At 54.2% G+C, this 22,349-nt stretch overlaps 1 protein-coding gene across 1 annotated transcript in view; it reads right to left on the bottom strand.

Moving 5' to 3' along the window:
* LOC147091097 (polyamine-transporting ATPase 13A3-like) overlaps positions 1–22,349 on the bottom strand; it is a 73,206-nt gene that overhangs the window by 4,487 nt on the left and 46,370 nt on the right. The window contains exons 14-18 of the mRNA XM_085977164.1: positions 15,636–15,792; positions 12,096–12,206; positions 2,266–2,428; positions 1,326–1,446; positions 263–387 (exon numbers count right to left, since the gene is read on the bottom strand). Of these exons, the coding sequence (XP_085833290.1) occupies positions 263–387; positions 1,326–1,446; positions 2,266–2,428; positions 12,096–12,206; positions 15,636–15,792 (677 nt within the window). The remainder of the gene's footprint in view (positions 1–262; positions 388–1,325; positions 1,447–2,265; positions 2,429–12,095; positions 12,207–15,635; positions 15,793–22,349) is intronic.

Here is a 22,349-nt window from a genome sequence, read left to right as displayed (position 1 = left end):
CCCACTGCTGGAGACCCCCTCCCGTCGCCCCCGCGGACACAGCCCCACCGCCCCACTGCTGGAGACCCCCTCCCGTCGCCCCCACGGACACAGCCCCCACCGCCCCACTGCTGGAGACCCCCTCCCGTCGCCCCCGCGGACACAGCCCCACCGCCCCACTGCTGGAGGCCCCTCCCGTCGCCCCCGCGGACACAGCCCCACCGCCCCACTGCTGGAGACCCCCTCCCGTCGCCCCCACGGACACAGCCCCACCGCCCCATACCTGTGATCATCACCACGCGGATCTCCGCCTTCAGGAGCTCGCTGAAAACCATTGACGTGACTTTCTTCAGCTTGTTCTCCAGGATCACCAGGCCGGTGAAGGTCATGTTCTGCTCCACAAACTCTCTGAAACACAGACAGACAATGCAGTTTGCCCCCCCGCTCCTCTCCTGAAGCTGCTGGGTCACACTGCGGCTCGGGTTCCACAGTGGGTCCGTCACCCCATAGCCTCTCGCCCAATGCCCATTCCAGCAGGGTTCAACGGACGGTGACCAGGAGCAGGAGCCCTGGCGGATTCCTCGCCCAGGGCAGGATGAGGCCGAACGCGGAGCCCACCTGCAGGTTGAGTCCCACTAACTTGGAAGAGGTTGGGGGCGGAACCTGGGGCCTGTACGGCTCGTTCCAGCAGTGAGACGCAACGCCTTGAAGATTTCGCCCCACTGCTCACACCCTCCTGGCCGACTGCGGGCAGACACCCCAGTGCCAGGCTGCTAATGCACGCTGCCTGCACTAAACACAGAGCACCATCAGCCCGACACACACAGAGGGCATTCACACTCCAACAAACGCACGCCAACAAACGCACGCCATGGGCAATAAATGATGGCCTCGCCAGCGACGCCCACATCCCATAAACTAACAAAATAAAAAACACGTCAACAAATACACGCCAACAGCATCGACACATACACCGAACATACCAACTCACATCACCTAACACCCATGCACCGGCCAATGTTCTCGCTAAGCTGCGTGTGCGCAGGCTGCTCGCCGGCTTCTCCGCGGTAACCACCGCGCAGGCACGGAAATTTAAAGGGACCACTCATCAAAAGAAACAGGCCGCGCAGAGCAAAGCAAAGCCTACAGGGGACACTGGCGCCGACACACCCGCTCACCAACACACACACCCTGCAATAACTCGCTAATCAACCATACCCCTGGGCAGCTATCACACCAACATACACGAACCACAGCAGTACAGTCACACGCTCAGTACCAGCACTGCGACACACATGGAATCGCACTCGCGCCATGCCGGCGTGTTTCTTATTGCCCACACTCACCTGTTGACGTTTTTTATGTCCGATTCCTTCAGCGAACCTTTGAATTCTCGGAACGCTAATCCAATGACGCGGTATCCACACTGCGTGAAACTCTCCATCACCTCCAGAAAATCATCGGGAACTGCTCGGAGAATCGCACCGCCGTCAATATTACACCAAGAACCCGACAAGAGCAAACGCCGCAACGCCAGTCAGATTAGCATGCTAGGGGGGCCAGGGTGGGGGAAGGAGAGAAAGGAGAGAGAGAGAGAGAGCGAGCGAAGAAATAAAGAGGAGGGGGAATGACAGAGAAAAAAGGGCAGATAAAGAGAAACTTGGAGAAACGGAGTGAGGAGAGGAGGGAAAAGGACAGAGAAGAGAGAGGAAGAGAGAAGCAGAGAGGGAAAGATAGAGAGGATAAAGGGAGAGTGAAAGTGAGAAAAGGAGAGGAAAAAGGTAGGCGAAGGGGAGAAGGAGATACGGAAGAGAGAGAAACAGAGGAAAGAAGGGGAGAGGGAAAGAGACACAGAGAGGGAAGCAGTATGTGGTGAGCGGGAGGAACACAGGAACAGAGGAGGCCGTTCAGCCCCTCCAGCCTGTTCCGCCATTCAATGAGATCAGGGCGTGATCTGCACTTTAACTCCATCTGCCCGCCTTGGTTCCGTAACCCTGAATACCCGTACCCAACAAAAATCTATCAATCTTACTTTTGACATTTTCAATTGACCCCCAGCCTTAACAGCTTTTTGGGAGAGAGAGTTCCAGATTTCCACCCCCCTTTGTGTGAAGAAGTGCTTCCTGACATCACCCCTGAACGGCCTGGCTCTAATTTTAAGGTTCTGCCCCCTTGTTCTGGACTCCCCCCACCAGAGGAAATCGTTTCTCTCGATCCACCCGATCACCCACCTCGATTCGCATGCAGTTTCACACTGAATGGTATCGCGATGCGACGTGCTCCTACCTGACTCCTTGGTGCAGAGCTTGACTATCGTCTCTGGAGCACCTTTGCAGTATGCCACCAGGCTGTGCTCATCCAGGTTCTTAGCAATCACCGTCATCCGCTGCAGGGCCGAGGAAAAGGGAAACTGCCGGAGGATCCCGATACCAGAGCGAAAACGGCAAACCTGGAAAAGAGGACAGGAGGTAGTATTCAGGAGAGAGAGGAGAGGGCAGAGAGAGAGAGAGAGGGCAGAGAGAGAGAGAGGGGAGAGGGCAGAGAGAGAGAGGTTACTTCCCTGATATCTGGAACAAAGGACTCATAACGCCCATATACAAAAGTGGGGACAAAGTCGACCCAAATAACTATCGAGGTATCTGTGTAAACAGTAACCTGGGGAAGGTATTCTGTAGTATCATAAACAAAAGACTTATAAACTTCCTTGAGGAGCACAATGTCTTGAGTAAAAGCCAAATTGGATTCCTGCCAAACTATAGAACATCAGATCATATCTTCACCCTACAGACCCTAATTGACAAACACGTTCATCAAAACAAAAGCAAAATCTACGCATGCTTTATAGATTTCCAGAAGGCTTTCGATTCCATCTGGCACGACGGTTTATTCCTGAAACTTATCGAAAGCGGGGTAGGGGGAAAAACATATGATGTAATTAAATCAATGTATACAAACAACAAATGTGCAGTTAAAATTGGAGACAAACAAACAAAATACTTCCCACAGGGGCGGGGGGTGACGCAGGGCTCGCCCATCTCACCGACACTCTTTAATATTTACATAAATGAATTGGCAAAACTACTTGAACAATCTACAGCATCCGGGCTCACCCTATATGAATCCAAGCTTAATTCCTCCTCTATGCAGATGACCTGGTTCTGCTTTCACCAACTAAGGAGGGTCTACAGCAGAACCTGGATCTGCTGGAGTCGTTCTGCCAGACCTGGGCCCTGACAATAAATCCCCAAAAAACCAAAGTCCTTGTGTTCCAGCAAAGATCCAGACATCAGGGACCCAAAATAAATTTCACACTAGGAACAACCAAAATTGAACAAACCACTAACTACACATACTTGGGCTTAAAAATCAGTTCTACGGTAAATTTTCATCTGGCTGTGAATGAACTGAAAGAGAAAGCAAGAAGGGCTTTCTATGCCATTAAAAAATCAATCCAAATAGAAATCCCAATTAGCATTTGGCTCAAAATTTTCAAATCAGTAATTGAACCAATTGCACTCTATGGCAGTGAGGTGTGGGGACCGCTAACACAATAAGAATTTGCAAAATGGGACAAACACCCAATTGAGATCCTACATGCAGAATTCTGTAAAAGTATCCTCCGGACTCAAAGGAAAACCGTAAACAATGCATGCAGGGCAGAACTAGGCCAATATCCATTAATAATCACTATCCAAAAAAGAGCCACCAAATTTTGGAAACACCTAGAAATGAGCAACCCCCAATGCTATCATTACGAAGCCCTGAAATGCCAAGAGAGGACCATAAAGAAGAATACCCTCAGTCAACTAGTCCTGGGACTCAGTGAAGTAACTACTAACACTACTAACAATAACCAGCCCCAGGACAGTGACAGCGTAACACAAAGAATTCGACCCAACACAATCGTCACTAAGCAAAAGGAAAAATATCTGTCATATTGGGCAGAAACAACAAAAACCCAAAGCAAACTCAATTGCTACTTGGCCCTAAACAGACAATACAACATGGCTGATTACCTGACCAGGGTAAAGGATAGCAAACTGAGAAAAACCTTGACAATGTACAGACTTAGTGAACATAGCCTGGCGATCGAAAAAGGTAGACACAGGCAGACCCGGCTACCAAGAGAGGACAGGATATGCTCTCACTGCAGTCAGGGAGTGATGGAGACAGAGATGCACTTCCTCACAGCTTGTAGAAAATATCAGGGCATAAGGGAGAATTTCTACCCAAAATTCACAAAAATATGCCCGGAATTCAGAAATTTGAATGACGACCAAAAACTCCCATACCTACTAGGGGAAGAGAGAAATTGTGTAACCTTAGCGGCACACTATGTTACAGCTTGCCATAAACAGAGGGACAACCACTAAATATAAGAAAAGAGTATATACAAATTATATGAATGTATATTTATACACTCAGGGATATATCTGTTTATACACTGTATGGGTAGATCTGTATTTTTGTGTACAACCATGAATGTTTTTCGATGCTTTGGCAACATAAGATGTACCTTGTCATGCCAATAAAGTGATTTGAATTGAATTGAGTTGAGAGAGAGAGAGAGGAGAGAGAGAGGGCAGAGAGAGAGAGAGGGGAGAGGGCAAAGAGAGAGAGAGGGCAGAGAGAGAGAGAGGGCAGAGAGAGAGAGAGGGCAGAGAGAGAGGGGAGAGGGCAGAGAGAGAGAGAGAGACAGAGAGAGGGGAGAGGGCAGAGAGAGGAGAGAGAGAGAGAGAGAGAGAGAGAGAGGGGAGAAGGCAGAGAGAGAGAGAGAGAGAGGGAGGAGAGGGCAGAGAGAGAGAGTGAGAGAGAGAGAGACAGAGAGCGAGAGAGAGGAGAGGCCAGAGGAGAGAGAGAGAGCAGAGAGAGGGAGAGAGAGATAGAGGAGAGGGCAGAGAGAGAGAGAGAGAGTGAGAGAGGAGAGAGAGACAGAGACAGAGGGCAGGATTTTCATTGGGCCGTGGAGGCGGGATTGGAGGCGTGTGGGGGGTTAAAATTCCGAAATCGGGGGGCACGACCCCATCCCGCACCCAACCCGCCTCCATGCCAGTTTCAAAGGAGGCGGGTACCCGTCCCGCACTGGGACCCGCCTCCCCGAGGTGGGAAGGGGATTCGTGCCAATTAACTGCCTGTTAACCGGTAGTTCACCGGCAGTTTTTACCCTAATCCCTATTTTTAAGGTTGAAGTGTGGATTCCCGACGGCTCCAAACCACGGCAAGTTAGCGAGGCGGGCCGTCGGGATGAAGGGCTTGGAGGGGTTGAGATGTCCGGTGTTCAGGTGAGTGATGGGTGCATGAGTGAAGAGGTAAGTGTGTTTGGTGTGTGTAAAGTGTTTAAAGAACCTTTACTTACCTTTACAGCCTTCCTTCCCTCAGGTCTCGGGAGTCCCTCATCTCACCGGCACAGAAAGCAGAATGGCTGCGAGCTGTCAAAAGTTGCAGCATTCAGCTTTCTGTTCCGGGGAGATCTCTAAATCATCCTGAGAGGAAGGAATTAACCTGGAGTACAGATTGTCAGTGTTTGACAGCTTCAAACAGCAGTGAAACGCTGATATTTCATCTGTCAAAAGGTCTTGACAGATGAAATGTCAATCTGTGACGTCACCTGTTGCCGGGTGGCCCTTAATTGGCCTGCTGAGCCCACTGGGCGGGGTCAACAAGGTCAATCAAGTCTAAATCGCGTGGGTTGGCCACAACTCGATGGAGGCGGGACTACAACCTCGAAGGTTGTAGTCCCGCCTCCTACGCGCCTCCTCAATGAAAATCCAGCCCAGAGAGTCAGAGTCAGAGACAGGGGGGTCGATTTTCCTGGAGCCGTCAGGCGGGGTTTCAGGCGTGTGTGGGGGGGGGGGGAAATCACAAAAATAAGGGGTCGCGACCCCCCCCCCCCCCCGCCTGATTCCCCGCCCCGTACGACTTTCACCCCGGCATTTCAAAGCGACCCGAATCAGTCCCGCCCGCAGCCGGGAGCCTAATCACCAATAATTGGCATCTATAATGCAATTTTAAGGGGCCCTTGCTATTTTCAGCCTTTTCCCACGCTAAACACGCCTGGTGGGAACCCCGCTGATGAAACCTGGCGTGAACAATGTCGGCTTGCTTACTTTCAGCTGCAGGTCAATCAGGAAAGAAGAGATTTAATCAGACAGCATTTGTAGGTTGCAGGACCTTGTTGTTTCAGGCTTGGGGCAACTTGTTCAAGGCTTAGGCACAGCTGTGGAAGGTTGGAGCCTCACACACTTCTCCAGTGTGAGCTCCTGGGAAGCCCCTCTCACCACCCTCACTCAGCGCTTCCTCAACTCAGGCACCTACCAGAAGCATGGGAGGCCTTTTTTGCCTTCCCCTCTTGGCATTAGAGGGCCTCCAGCCCCAATCGCGAAATGACACACGCCACAACTGCAGAAGTTGCCATCTGAAATTTTATTTACAATAACCAACTGATGGCATTTTAAAAATAAACACATTTCACCCAAGTGACTACCCTTGTGATTAGTGGTGCTTTATTTTTCTCTTACGCGTGCTCCTACGTAGTGGTTCCCCTGTGACTTCAGCAGATGTGGAGGCCCCTTGCTCACTTTCCTGCTGCTCCTGTCTCGACACCTTTGGCGGGCGTCTTCTGGGGTGGCGAGCCTGTGAGGGCTCACCAGCAGTCTGCTGCTCCTGCGGCTGTGCAGGGGTTGAGACCTCTATCTCCGTTGGGTGTGGACTCCGGCGGGGCTCTGACCGAGGCTCTGCAGTGGCATGGAAGTGTGAGCGCTTGGAGAGGAGCCCCCACTTCCTTGAGGTCTGCCACCAACCTCCCTCTCATGGGTCAGGTCCCCCTCAGTACCTGCAAGTGGCTTGAGAGCAGCTTGCTGCACATCAGGGGGGCCATGGGGACCCGTTTCTACAATGGCAGTCCTACTCAGAGGGCCTGTCATGAAGGTCTGGTTTCTCTGCTCAATAGCTGACCATCGCTCCTCCAGAGTTGTCAGTCTATTCTGAACACTCACCATGTTTTCATCACTCTGGCGACTTAGCTCCTCCATGGCCGTAGCCATCCTCTCCTCTACTGTAGCCATCCTTTCCGCGGAGGTTGCCATCCTTTCCATGGTGATGCGTTCATGCGCCAATGACGCCACAAAGGCTCTGCTCATGTTCGCTATGGACTCCTCCATTCGCAGCGACCCTGGAGACAAAACCTGCCAGAGACTCCTGCATCTGTGCATGGAGATCCATCACCTCTTCTCTTGCGGATGGACCCAGAGGCAGAGGGTCAACATGCAGCAGAGCTGAGCTGGCAGAGTCCTGCGCCCTCCGACGAGGACTCTCCACTGCTGTCCCTGTCTCCACCATCTGCTGATGCTCACTTGTGAGCTGTGATACACCAGGTGACAACACTACTCTATCTCGCGAAGGTCCCACCGAGGTGTGAGTGTCTGCGCTGGTGCTGGGTGTGCTGAATTCTGCTGACGCTGCGCCCTCAGAGGTGGGAGCTTCCTCTGAGGCGTCTGGCTGCTCAGCCTCTTCCTCCTCCGCAGTGGGGACGGGGGCTCTGGATGGTCCTGTGGGGGAGTAAAGGAAAGAGTTAGAGATGTGATGCCAAGGTTACATTGGATTTTGCAGATGTTCATAAGTCCAAATGATGTAGCTTCAGAATCATAACAGTGACTTATGCTATGTCAATGAGAGAGATGGAAAACTATTCTGTCACCAGCTTGCGGGCCTGCCCCTGTCTCTCCTTCCCCAGCTTCCGCAGCCACATCAGCCCCGACAATTTCCAGGACTCCTTCCTCCCAGGGGGTCAGGTGGGCTATTGAGGGTGGGCCTCCTCCAGTCCTGGCTCGCTCTCTGTTGTTGTGAGCTCTCTTTTCCTGCAATGAGGGAGACAAGTGGAGTTTGAGTGAGAATGAAGGAGTGAGTGTAGAGATTGCATAGCATAGATACTTAGAGGGAGACAAAGATGGTGTGAGGCTGCAAGACCAAGGGCCCTTCCTGTGTGTTGTCAGTTGTGTTCAAAGCATCAGAGTGAGAGGGAGTGTGAGGGCTGCATGGTGGAATAGTTATGTGAATGTGAGCCTAGAGAGAGAGGGAATGGGTAAGGGTGCATGGATGTGACTGTGAAGTGGGATGTGGAGGAAGAGAGTGCTAAAGCTGAGTGCTGGTGGGGAAAGGCAATGGGGATCAGTTTGAGGGTGATGGAAACTTCATACTTACTTTTCCTGTACGGTGAAGGTCATGGAATCGCTTCCGACACTGTATCCAGGTTCTTCTGGTGACTCCCAGCGAGTTGACATCTGCTGCCACCTGCATCCATGCAGCCTTGGTCTCAGTGGGAGGCCTCTTCCTCCCTGACCTCGGGAAGAGGACCTCCCTGTGGGCCCTCACCCCATCCAATAATGCCTGCAGTGAAGCCTCATCGAATTTGCTGCCAGCTTGGGGTCTGGCACTGGCCACAGCTGTTGCAGGATTCTCTGCCATCCTGTGTGGTTCGTATGGAAGCCTGCAGAGGTTGCAATGCTTGCTATAGACTTTAAAAGCACCATGAATGATGACATCATACTGTGGGGCTTTCTGACTGGAAATAGTCAATTAGCAAGGGTTCCCACACGCTGGAAATGAATTGGCCAATTGAGGGAAAATTGCATCAATCTGCCAGACTCATTTACATTCGTGTGGGAACCCCGACATTCGGGGAACCCGGCAATTCCCTGCACCTGCGGGAAAATCGACCCCAGAGAGTCAGAGAGAAAGTGAGAGAGAGGAGAGGGCAGAGAGAGAGAGAGAGAGAGAGACAGAGAGAGACAGAGAGAGAGAGCGAGAGAGAGAGAGAGAGAGACAGAGAGAGAGAGAGAGCGAGAGAGAGACAGGGAGAGAGAGACAGGGAGAGAGAGAGAGAGAGACAGAGAGGAGAGGGCAGAGAGCGACAGAGAGAGAGAGACAGAGAGAGACAGAGAGAGAGAGCGAGAGAGAGACAGGGAGAGACAGGGAGAGACAGAGAGGAGAGGGCAGAGAGCGACAGAGAGAGACAGAGAGAGAGAGAGAGAGAGAGAGAGAGCGAAAGAGAGACAGGGAGAGAGAGAGGAGAGGGCAGAGAGCGACAGAGAGAGACAGAGAGAGACAGAGAGAGACAGGGAGAGAGAGAGGAGAGGGCAGAGAGTGACAGAGAGAGAGAGAGATAGAGAGAGAGAGAGAGACAGAGAGAGACAGAGAGAGACAGGGAGAGAGAGAGGAGAGGGCAGAGAGCAACAGAGAGAGAGAGATAGAGAGAGAGATAGAGAGAGAGAGAGAGACAGAGAGAGACAGAGAGCGAGAGGGAGCGAGAGAGAGCGAGGAGAGGGCAGAGATAGAGAGAGACAGAGAGAGAGAGAGAGAGAGACAGAGAGGAGAGGGCACAGAGCGACAGAGAGAGAGAGAGACAGAGAGAGCGAGAGAGAGACAGGGAGAGAGAGAGGAGAGGGCAGAGATAGAGAGAGACAGAGACAGACAGAAAGAGAGAGGGAGAGACAGAGAGAGAGAGAGAGAGAGAGACAGGGAGAGAGAGAGAGAGAGAGGAGAGGGCAGAGAGAGAGAGAGAGAGACAGAGAGGAGAGGGCAGAGAGCGACAGAGAGAGACAGAGAGAGAGAGAGAGAGAGAGACAGAGAGAGACAGAGAGAGACAGAGAGAGAGAGCGAGAGAGAGAGAGGACAGGGAGAGAGAGAGACAGAGAGAGACAGACAGAAAGAGAGAGAGAGAGAGAGAGAGAGACGGAGAGAGAGAGAGAGAGAGAGAGGAGAGGGCAGAGATAGAGAGAGAGAGAGACAGGGAGAGAGAGAGGAGAGGGCAGAGATAGAGAGAGAGACAGAGAAAGAGAGACAGAGAAAGAGAGACAGGGAGAGAGACAGGGAGAGAGACAGGGAGAGAGACAGAGAGGGAGAGAGACAGACAGAGAGAGAGAGACAGGGAGAGAGAGACAGGGAGAGAGAGACAGGGAGAGAGAGAGAGAGACAGAGTCATAGAGGCACAGAAGGAGGCCATTCGGCCCATCGAGTCCGTGCCGGCTCTCTGTAGAGCAGTGCAGTCAGTCTCCCATTCCCCCGCTCTATCCCCGTAGCCCTGCAAGTTTATTTCCCTCAAGTGCCTATCCAGTCTCCCCTTGAAAACATCGAGTGTCGCCGCTTCCACCACTTCCGTCGGCAGCGAGTTCCAGGTCCTCACCACTTGCTGCGTAACAAAGTTTTTCCTCACGTTCCCCCCTGTATCTCTTGCCCAAAATCTTAAATCTGTGTCCCCTAGTCCTTGTACCAGCAACTCGTGGGAACAGCCTTTTCCCATCAGAGACAGACTGGCAAAGGAAGATGGTTGTGGTGGTTGGAGGTCAAGGTACAAGTCAGGAGTGTGATGGAACACTCTCCACTTGCCTGGATGAGTGCGGCTCCAACAACACTCAAGAAGCTCGACACCATCCAGGACAAAGCAGCCCGCTTGATCGGCACCCCATCCACCACCTTAAACATTCACTCCCTCCACCACCGGCGCACCGTGGCTGCAGTGTGTACCATCTACAAGATACACTGCAGCAACTCGCCAAGGCTTCTTCGACAGCAACTCCCAAACCCTCGACCTCTTCCACCTAGAAGGACAAGGGCAGCAGGCGCACGGGAACACCACCACCTCCAAGTTCCCCTCCAGGTCACACACCATTCTGACTTGGAAATATATCGGCCGTTCCTTCATCGTCGCTGGGTCAAAATCCTGGAACTCCCTCCCTAACAGCACTGTGGGAGCACCTTCACCACACGGACTGCAGCGGTTCAAGAAGGCGGCTCACCACCACCTTCTCAAGGGCAACAAGGGATGGGCAATAAATGCAGGCCTTGCCAGCGACGCCCACATCTCATAAGCAAATTTTTTTTTTAAATCAACAAAAAAATCATCACAGCCCCAGGACATTGCTGCAGGAGTTCCTCAGGGCAGTGTCCTAGGCCTAACCACCTTCAGCTGCTTCATCAATGACCTTTCCTCCATCATATGGTCAGAAGTGGGGATGTTTGCTGATGACTGCACAGTGTTCAGCGCCATTCACAACTCCTCAGATAATGAAGCAGTCCATGCCCGCGTGCAACAAGACCTGGACGACGTTCAGGCTTGGGCTGATAAGTGGCAGGTAACATTCGCGCCACACAAGTGCCAGGCAATGACTATCTCCAACAAGCGAGAGTCTAACCACCTCCCCTTGACATTCAACAGCATTACCATCGCCGAATCCCCCACTATCAACATCCTGGGGGTCACCATTGACCAGAAACTTAACTGGACCAGCCACATAAATACTGTGGCAACAAGAGCAGGTCAGAGGCTGGGTATTCTGCACTGAGTGTCTCACCTCCTCACTCCCCAAAGCCTTTCCACCATCTACAAGGCACAAGTCAGGAGTGTGATGGAATACTCTCCGCTTGCCTGGATGAGTGCAGCTCCAACAACACTCGAGAAGCTCGACACCATCCAGGACAAAGCAGCCCGCTTGATTGGCACCCCAACCACCACCTTAAACATTCACTCCCTCCACCACCGGCGCACCGTGGCTGCAGTGTGTGCCATCTACAAGATGCACTGCAGCAACTCGCCAAGGCTTCTTCGGCAGCACCTCCCAAACCCGCGACCTCTTCCACCTAGAAGGACAAGGGCAGCAGGCGCATGGGAACACCACCACCTCCAAGTTCCCCTCCAAGTCACACACCATCCTGACTTGGAAATATATCGGCCATTCCTTCATCGTCGCTGGGTCAAAATCCTGGAACTCCCTCCCTAACAGCACTGGGGGAGCACCGTCACCACACAGACTGCAGCGGTTCAAGAAGGTGGCTCACCACCACCTTCTCAAGGGCAACTAGGGATGGGCAATAAATGCTGGCCTTGCCAGCGATGCCCACATCCCATAAACGAATAAATTAAAAAAAAGAGAAAGAGAAACAGATAGACAGTGAATGATACACTGAAGTCAGACACATAAAGAGAGAAAGAGAAGGAATGGCAGAGCGAGAAAGGGACAACTGAGGACAGAAACAGAGACAAGACTGAGTTGAAAAGGCAACCATTAAGGAGAGTGCGTCCCCAGTGGCCCAGTGTGCCATGGAGAAGCTGTTACACTCACCATCCCACTGGTCGCGCTGGTTTTGGAGTTGGAGTTTCGAGTCGGTTTAACAATAATCAGCGCATTGGCCCGTTTCAACCGCCTTGCCTGGGAAACCATTTCCTCCAGAACCTGCAAGAGACAATCGCAATAAAGATCCTGCCCCTGAAGGAAACCCTCTGTCCTTTGGCAGCCAAAACACTCTCACTCCAGGTGTTAGGCCCACCAATAGAAACAATCTTTCATCATTTACCCACAGGAAGGTCCCCGAGTCTCACTCAGACCCTTCACTGTCTGCTCTTCCCACAGGAAGGTCCCCGGGTCTCACTCAGACCCGTCACTGTCTGCTCCTCCCACAGGAAGGTCCCCGGGTCTCACTCAGTCCCGTCACTGTCTGCTCCTCCCACAGGAAGGTCCCCGGGTCTCACTCAGACCCTTCACTGTCTGCTCCTCCCACAGGAAGGTCCCCGGGTCTCACTCAGTCCCGTCACTGTCTGCTCCTCCCACAGGAAGGTCCCCGGGTCTCACTCAGACCCGTCACTGTCTGCTCCTCCCACAGGAAGGTCCCCGGGTCTCACTCAGTCCCGTCACTGTCTGCTCCTCCCACAGGAAGGTCCCCGGGTCTCACTCAGTCCCGTCACTGTCTGCTCCTCCCACAGGAAGGTCCCCGGGTCTCACTCAGTCCCGTCACTGTCTGCTCCTCCCACAGGAAGGTCCCCGGGTCTCACTCAGACCCGTCACTGTCTGCTCCTCCCACAGGAAGGTCCCCGGGTCTCACTCAGTCCCGTCACTGTCTGCTCCTCCCACAGGAAGGTCCCCGGGTCTCACTCAGACCCTTTACTGTCTGCTCCTCCCACAGGAAGGTCCCCGGGTCTCACTCAGACCCGTCACTGTCTGCTCCTCCCACAGGAAGGTCCCCGGGTCTCACTCAGACCCTTTACTGTCTGCTCCTCCCACAGGAAGGTCCCCGGGTCTCACTCAGACCCTTCACTGTCTGCTCCTCCCACAGGAAGGTCCCCGGGTCTCACTCAGACCCGTCACTGTCTGCTCCTCCCACAGGAAGGTCCCCGGGTCTCACTCAGACCCTTTACTGTCTGCTCCTCCCACAGGAAGGTCCCCGGGTCTCACTCAGACCCTTCACTGTCTGCTCCTCCCACAGGAAGGTCCCCGAGTCTCACTCAGACCCGTCACTGTCTGCTCCTCCCACAGGAAGGTCCCCGGGTCTCACTCAGTCCCGTCACTGTCTGCTCCTCCCACAGGAAGGTCCCCGGGTCTCACTCAGACCCTTCACTGTCTGCTCCTCCCACAGGAAGGTCCCCGGGTCTCACTCAGTCCCTTCACTGTCTGCTCCTCCCACAGGAAGGTCCCCGGGTCTCACTCAGGCCCTTCACTGTCTGCTCCTCCCACAGGAAGGTCCCCGGGTCTCACTCAGACCCTTCACTGTCTGCTCCTCCCACAGGAAGGTCCCCGGGTCTCACTCAGACCCTTCACTGTCTGCTCCTCCCACAGGAAGGTCCCCGGGTCTCACTCAGGCCCTTCACTGTCTGCTCCTCCCACAGGAAGGTCCCCGGGTCTCACTCAGACCCTTCACTGTCTGCTCCTCCCACAGGAAGGTCCCCGAGTCTCACTCAGACCCTTCACTGTCTGCTCCTCCCACAGGAAGGTCCCCGGGTCTCACTCAGACCCTTCACTGTCTGCTCCTCCCACAGGAAGGTCCCCGGGTCTCACTCAGACCCGTCACTGTCTGCTCCTCCCACAGGAAGGTCCCCGGGTCTCACTCAGTCCCTTCACTGTCTGCTCCTCCCACAGGAAGGTCCCCGGGTCTCACTCCGTCCCTTCACTGTCTGCTCCTCCCACAGGAAGGTCCCCGGGTCTCACTCAGACCCTTCACTGTCTGCTCCTCCCACAGGAAGGTCCCCGGGTCTCACTCAGTCCCGTCACTGTCTGCTCCTCCCACAGGAAGGTCCCCGGGTCTCACTCAGACCCTTCACTGTCTGCTCCTCCCACAGGAAGGTCCCCGGGTCTCACTCAGTCCCTTCACTGTCTGCTCCTCCCACAGGAAGGTCCCCGGGTCTCACTCAGACCCTTCACTGTCTGCTCCTCCCACAGGAAGGTCCCCGGGTCTCACTCAGACCCTTCACTGTCTGCTCCTCCCACAGGAAGGTCCCCGGGTCTCACTCCATCCCTTTACTGTCTGCTCCTCCCACAGGAAGGTCCCCGGGTCTCACTCAGTCCCGTCACTGTCTGCTCCTCCCACAGGAAGGTCCCCGGGTCTCACTCAGACCCTTCACTGTCTGCTCCTCCCACAGGAAGGTCCCCGGGTCTCACTCAGGCCCGTCACTGTCTGCTCCTCCCACAGGAAGGTCCCCGGGTCTCTTTCAGACCCTTCACTGTCTGCTCCTCCCACAGGAAGGTCCCCGGGTCTCACTCAGACCCTTCACTGTCTGCTCCTCCCACAGGAAGGTCCCCGGGTCTCACTCAGACCCTTTACTGTCTGCTCCTCCCACAGGAAGGTCCCCGGGTCTCACTCAGTCCCGTCACTGTCTGCTCCTCCCACAGGAAGGTCCCCGGGTCTCACTCAGACCCTTTACTGTCTGCTCCTCCCACAGGAAGGTCCCCGGGTCTCACTCAGACCCGTCACTGTCTGCTCCTCCCACAGGAAGGTCCCCGGGTCTCACTCAGACCCGTCACTGTCTGCTCCTCCCACAGGAAGGTCCCCGGGTCTCACTCAGACCCTTCACTGTCTGCTCCTCCCACAGGAAGGTCCCCGGGTCTCACTCCGTCCCTTCACTGTCTGCTCCTCCCACAGGAAGGTCCCCGAGTCTCACTCAGTCCCGTCACTGTCTGCTCCTCCCACAGGAAGGTCCCCGGGTCTCACTCAGACCCTTCACTGTCTGCTCCTCCCACAGGAAGGTCCCCGGGTCTCACTCAGACCCTTCACTGTCTGCTCCTCCCACAGGAAGGTCCCCGGGTCTCACTCAGACCCTTCACTGTCTGCTCCTCCCACAGGAAGGTCCCCGGGTCTCACTCAGACCCTTCACTGTCTGCTCTTCTTGGTGCCGCACCCACTCACCACCTTGCTGCTCCTGGCTGTGCAGGAAATGCTGGTCCCCCATGTCAACCAGTCTCCTTCTCCCCACACCGCCCGAGCCCCAAACCCCCATTCTCCTTCTCTCCTCAAGCAGCCCATCCCCAAGTCTCCCCTGCTCTTCCCAGCCCCCATTCCCCAGTCTCTCTCCCGCTCTCTCTCCCGACTGACTCCCCAGTGTTCCCGGCACTCCCGGCGGTTCTGGCTCTCTGCAGCGGCAGTCCTTGATGTAACGGAGTTGGGGAGGGGGAGCGGGCGGGAGGGAGGGGGCGATTGCTGCGGTGAGTAATTTAAAGCGTGAAGATCTCCCGTGCCGGGGGCAGCAGTGCCCAGGGAATCCGGTTCCCATTCCGGGGGGGACTCCGGGCGGGTTGTCCACGCTCGGTGCCAGCCCTGTGGTGGGCGGGGGGAGGGAGGTACGTGATTGGACCGGTCGCCCTCAGTCTGGCTCACTGATCTGAAGCGATACGCACCCAGTTGGTTGCTCGAAAGATGGTCAAATCCAATGGATCGCCCTGCAGTGTAGTCTGGGAAGAGGCCAGAGTCAGGGAATGACAAGTTGCCATGGCAGCCAGCACCTCGTCCTCATTGAAGACTTGCATTTTCAGGTCCTCATTGCTGTAGATAAAGCTGAGAATTCGGAAACAGAGGGAGACAATCAGAGAGAGGCAGGTGCTGCTTATAGGGGACGTGTCGATCAGTGGGGTCTGTCTATAGGGGACGTGTCGATCAATGGGGTCTGTCTACAGGGGACGTGTCGATCAGTGGGGTCTGTCTATAGGGGACGTGTCGATCAGTGGGGTCTGTCTATAGGGGACGTGTCGATCAGTGGGGTCTGTCTATAGGGGACGTGTCGATCAATGGGGTCTGTCTACAGGGGACGTGTCGATCAGTGGGGTCTGTCTATAGGGGACGTGTCGATCAGTGGGGTCTGTCTATAGGGGACGTGTCGATCAGTGGGGTCTGTCTATAGGGGACGTGTCGATCAGTGGGGTCTGTCTACAGGGGATGTGTCGATCAATGGGGTCTGTCTACAGGGGACGTGTCGATCAGTGGGGTCTGTCTATAGGGGACGTGTCGATCAGTGGGGTCTGTCTATAGGGGACGTGTCGATCAGTGGGGTCTGTCTATAGAGGATGTGTCGATCAGTGGGGTCTGTCTATAGGGGATGTGTCGATCAGTGGGGTCTGTCTATAGGGGATGTGTCGATCAGTGGGGTCTGTCTATAGAGGATGTGTCGATCAGTGGGGTCTGTCTATAGGGGATGTGTCGATCAGTGGGGTCTGTCTATAGAGGATGTGTCGATCAGTGGGGTCTGTCTATAGGGGATGTGTCGATCAGTGGGGTCTGTCTATAGGGGATGTGTCGATCAGTGGGGTCTGTCTATAGGGGATGTGTCGATCAGTGGGGTCTGTCTATAGGGGATGTGTTGATCAGTGGGGTCTGTCTATAGAGGATGTGTCGATCAGTGGGGTCTGTCTATAGGGGATGTGTCGATCAGTGGGGTCTGTCTATAGGGGATGTGTCGATCAGTGGGGTCTGTCTATAGGGGACGTGTCGATCAGTGGGGTCTGTCTATAGGGGATGTGTCGATCAGTGGGGTCTGTCTATAGAGGATGTGTCGATCAGTGGGGTCTGTCTATAGGGGATGTGTTGATCAGTGCGGTCTGTCTATAGGGGACGTGTCGATCAGTGGGGTCTGTCTACAGGGGACGTGTCGATCAGTGGGGTCTGTCTATAGGGGACGTGTCGATCAGTGCGGTCTGTCTATAGGGGATGTGTCGATCAGTGGGGTCTGTCTATAGGGGACGTGTCGATCAGTGGGGTCTGTCTATAGGGGATGTGTCGATCAGTGGGGTCTGTCTATAGGGGACGTGTCGATCAGTGGGGTCTGTCTATAGGGGACATGTCGATCAGTGGGGTCTGTCTATAGAGGATGTGTCGATCAGTGGGGTCTGTCTATAGGGGATGTGTCGATCAGTGGGGTCTGTCTATAGGGGACGTGTCGATCAGTGGGGTCTGTCTACAGGGGATGTGTCGATCAGTGGGGTCTGTCTATAGAGGATGTGTCGATCAGTGCGGTCTGTCTATAGAGGATGTGTCGATCAGTGGGGTCTGTCTATAGGGGATGTGTCGATCAGTGGGGTCTGTCTATAGGGGATGTGTCGATCAGTGGGATCTGTCTATAGGGGATGTGTCGATCAGTGGGGTCTGTCTATAGGGGATGTGTCGATCAGTGGGGTCTGTCTATAGGGGATGTGTCGATCAGTGGGGTCTGTCTATAGGGGATGTGTTGATCAGTGGGGTCTGTCTATAGGGGACGTGTCGATCAGTGGGGTCTGTCTATAGGGGATGTGTCGATCAGTGGGGTCTGTCTATAGGGGATGTGTCGATCAGTGCGGTCTGTCTATAGGGGATGTGTCGATCAGTGGGGTCTGTCTATAGGGGATGTGTCGATCAGTGGGGTCTGTCTATAGGGGATGTGTCGATCAGTGCGGTCTGTCTATAGGGGATGTGTCGATCAGTGGGGTCTGTCTATAGGGGACGTGTCGATCAGTGGGATCTGTCGATAGGGGACGTGTCGATCAGTGGGGTCTGTCTATAGGGGACGTGTCGATCAGTGGGGTCTGTCTATAGGGGATGTGTCGATCAGTGCGGTCTGTCTATAGGGGATGTGTCGATCAGTGGGGTCTGTCTATAGAGGATGTGTCGATCAGTGGGGTCTGTCTATAGGGGACGTGTCGATCAGTGGGGTCTGTCTATAGGGGACATGTCGATCAATGGGGTCTGTCTACAGGGGATGTGTCGATCAGTGGGGTCTGTCTACAGGGGACGTGTCGATCAGTGGGGTCTGTCTATAGGGGACGTGTCGATCAGTGGGGTCTGTCTATAGGGGACGTGTCGATCAGTGGGGTCTGTCTATAGGGGACGTGTCGATCAGTGGGGTCTGTCTATAGGGGACGTGTCGATCAGTGGGGTCTGTCTATAGGGGACGTTTCGATCAATGGGGTCTGTCTATAGGGGACGTGTCGATCAGTGGGGTCTGTCTATAGGGGACATGTCGATCAGTGCGATCTGTCTACAGGGGACGTGTCGATCAGTGGGGTCTGTCTATAGGGGACGTGTCGATCAGTGGGGTCTGTCTATAGGGGACGTGTCGATCAGTGGGGTCTGTCTACAGGGGACGTGTCGATCAGTGGGGTCTGTCTATAGGGGACGTGTCGATCAGTGGGGTCTGTCTATAGGGGACGTGTCGATCAGTGGGGTCTGTCTACAGGGGACGTGTCGATCAGTGGGGTCTGTCTATAGGGGACGTGTCGATCAGTGGGGTCTGTCTACAGGGGACGTGTCGATCAGTGGTGTCTGTCTATAGGGGACGTGTCGATCAATGGGGTCTGTCTATAGGGGATGTGTTGATCAGTGCGGTCTGTCTATAGGGGATGTGTTGATCAGTGCGGTCTGTCTATAGGGGACGTGTCGATCAGTGGGGTCTGTCTACAGGGGACGTGTCGATCAGTGGGGTCTGTCTACAGGGGACGTGTCGATCAGTGGGGTCTGTCTATAGGGGATGTGTCGATCAGTGGGGTCTGTCTACAGGGGACGTGTCGATCAGTGGGGTCTGTCTACAGGGGACGTGTCGATCAGTGGGGTCTGTCTACAGGGGACGTGTCGATCAGTGGGGTCTGTCTATAGGGGACGTGTTGATCAGTGGGGTCTGTCTATAGGGGACGTGTCGATCAATGGGGTCTGTCTACAGGGGACGTGTCGATCAGTGGGGTCTGTCTACAGGGGACGTGTCGATCAGTGGGGTCTGTCTATAGGGGACGTGTCGATCAGTGGGGTCTGTCTATAGGGGATGTGTCAATCAGTGGGGTCTGTCTATAGAGGATGTGTCGATCAGTGGGGTCTGTTTATAGGGGATGTGTTGATCAGTGGGGTCTGTCTATAGGGGATGTGTCGATCAGTGGGGTCTGTCTATAGGGGATGTGTCGATCAGTGGGGTCTGTCTATAGGGGATGTGTCGATCAGTGGGGTCTGTCTATAGGGGATGTGTCGATCAGTGGGGTCTGTCTATAGGGGATGTGTCGATCAGTGGGGTCTGTCTATAGGGGATGTGTTGATCAGTGGGGTCTGTCTATAGGGGATGTGTCGATCAGTGGGGTCTGTCTATAGGGGATGTGTCGATCAGTGGGGTCTGTCTATAGGGGACGTGTCGATCAGTGCGGTCTGTCTATAGGGGATGTGTCGATCAGTGGGGTCTGTCTATAGGGGACGTGTCGATCAGTGGGGTCTGTCTATAGGGGACGTGTCGATCAGTGCGGTCTGTCTATAGGGGATGTGTCGATCAGTGGGGTCTGTCTATAGGGGACGTGTTGATCAGTGGGGTCTGTCTATAGAGGATGTGTCGATCAGTGGGGTCTGTCTATAGAGGATGTGTCGATCAGTGGGGTCTGTCTATAGGGGATGTGTCGATCAGTGGGGTCTGTCTATAGGGGATGTGTCGATCAGTGGGGTCTGTCTATAGGGGATGTGTCGATCAGTGGGGTCTGTCTATAGGGGACGTGTCGATCAGTGGGGTCTGTCTATAGGGGATGTGTCGATCAGTGGGGTCTGTCTATAGAGGATGTGTCGATCAGTGGGGTCTGTCTATAGGGGACGTGTCGATCAGTGGGGTCTGTCTATAGGGGACGTGTCGATCAGTGGGGTCTGTCTATAGGGGATGTGTCGATCAGTGGGGTCTGTCTATAGAGGATGTGTTGATCAGTGGGGTCTGTCTATAGGGGATGTGTCGATCAGTGGGGTCTGTCTATAGGGGACGTGTCGATCAGTGGGGTCTGTCTATAGGGGACGTGTCGATCAGTGGGGTCTGTCTATAGGGGATGTGTCGATCAGTGGGGTCTGTCTAGAGGGGATGTGTCGATCAGTGGGGTCTGTCTATAGGGGATGTGTCGATCAGTGGGATCTGTCTATAGGGGATGTGTCGATCAGTGGGGTCTGTCTATAGGGGATGTGTTGATCAGTGGGGTCTGTCTATAGGGGATGTGTTGATCAGTGGGGTCTGTCTATAGGGGATGTGTTGATCAGTGGGGTCTGTCTATAGGGGACGTGTCGATCAGTGGGGTCTGTCTATAGGGGACATGTCGATCAGTGGGGTCTGTCTATAGAGGATGTGTCGATCAGTGGGGTCTGTCTATAGGGGATGTGTCGATCAGTGGGGTCTGTCTATAGGGGACGTGTCGATCAGTGGGGTCTGTCTACAGGGGATGTGTCGATCAGTGGGGTCTGTCTATAGAGGACGTGTCGATCAATGGGGTCTGTCTATAGGGGACGTGTCGATCAGTGGGGTCTGTCTATAGGGGACGTTTCGATCAGTGCGGTCTGTCTACAGGGGACGTGTCGATCAATGGGGTCTGTCTATAGGGGACGTGTCGATCAGTGGGGTCAGTCTATAGGGGATGTGTCGATCAGTGGGGTCTGTCTATAGGGGACGTGTCGATCAGTGGGGTCTGTCTATAGAGGATGTGTCGATCAGTGGGGTCTGTCTATAGGGGATGTGTCGATCAGTGGGGTCTGTCTATAGGGGACGTGTCGATCAATGGGGTCTGTCTATAGGGGATGTGTCGATCAGTGGGGTCTGTCTATAGGGGACGTGTTGATCAGTGGGGTCTGTCTATAGAGGATGTGTCGATCAATGGGGTCTGTCTATAGGGGACGTGTCGATCAATGGGGTCTGTCTATAGGGGATGTGTCGATCAGTGGGGTCTGTCTATAGGGGACGTGTCGATCAATGGGGTCTGTCTATAGGGGATGTGTCGATCAGTGGGGTCTGTCTATAGGGGACGTGTCGATCAATGGGGTCTGTCTATAGGGGACGTGTCGATCAGTAGGGTCTGTCTATAGGGGACGTGTCGATCAGTGGGGTCTGTCTATAGGGGACGTGTCGATCAATGGGATCTGTCTACAGGGGACGTGTCGATCAGTGGGGTCTGTCTATAGAGGATGTGTCGATCAGTGGGGTCTGTCTATAGGGGACGTGTCGATCAGTGGGGTCTGTCTATAGGGGACGTGTCGATCAGTGGGGTCTGTCTATAGGGGATGTGTCGATCAGTGGGGTCTGTCTATAGAGGATGTGTTGATCAGTGGGGTCTGTCTATAGGGGATGTGTCGATCAGTGGGGTCTGTCTATAGGGGACGTGTCGATCAGTGGGGTCTGTCTATAGGGGACGTGTCGATCAGTGGGGTCTGTCTATAGGGGATGTGTCGATCAGTGGGGTCTGTCTAGAGGGGATGTGTCGATCAGTGGGGTCTGTCTATAGGGGATGTGTCGATCAGTGGGATCTGTCTATAGGGGATGTGTCGATCAGTGGGGTCTGTCTATAGGGGATGTGTTGATCAGTGGGGTCTGTCTATAGGGGATGTGTTGATCAGTGGGGTCTGTCTATAGGGGATGTGTTGATCAGTGGGGTCTGTCTATAGGGGACGTGTCGATCAGTGGGGTCTGTCTATAGGGGATGTGTCGATCAGTGGGGTCTGTCTATAGGGGATGTGTCGATCAGTGGGGTCTGTCTATAGGGGATGTGTTGATCAGTGGGGTCTGTCTATAGGGGATGTGTCGATCAGTGGGGTCTGTCTATAGGGGATGTGTCGATCAGTGGGGTCTGTCTCTCGGGGATGTGTCGATCAGTGGGGTCTGTCTATAGGGGACGTGTCGATCAGTGCGGTCTGTCTATAGGGGATGTGTCGATCAGTGGGGTCTGTCTATAGGGGACGTGTCGATCAGTGGGGTCTGTTTATAGGGGATGTGTTGATCAGTGGGGTCTGTCTATAGGGGATGTGTCGATCAGTGGGGTCTGTCTATAGGGGATGTGTCGATCAATGGGGTCTGTCTACAGGGGACGTGTCGATCAGTGGGGTCTGTCTATAGGGGATGTGTTGATCAGTGGGGTCTGTCTATAGGGGACGTGTCGATCAGTGGGGTCTGTCTATAGGGGATGTGTCGATCAGTGGGGTCTGTCTATAGGGGATGTGTCGATCAGTGGGGTCTGTCTATAGGGGATGTGTCGATCAGTGGGGTCTGTCTATAGAGGATGTGTTGATCAGTGCGGTCTGTCTATAGGGGATGTGTTGATCAGTGGGGTCTGTCTATAGGGGACGTGTTGATCAGTGGGGTCTGTCTATAGGGGATG

This window comes from Somniosus microcephalus, unplaced genomic scaffold (assembly GCF_052327205.1).
Source record: "Somniosus microcephalus isolate GS21.2 unplaced genomic scaffold, FLI_Smic_1.0 unresolved_chr4, whole genome shotgun sequence".
Classification (NCBI taxonomy): Eukaryota; Metazoa; Chordata; class Chondrichthyes; order Squaliformes; family Somniosidae; genus Somniosus; species Somniosus microcephalus.
This window is presented reverse-complemented; position numbering and strand designations above follow the sequence as displayed.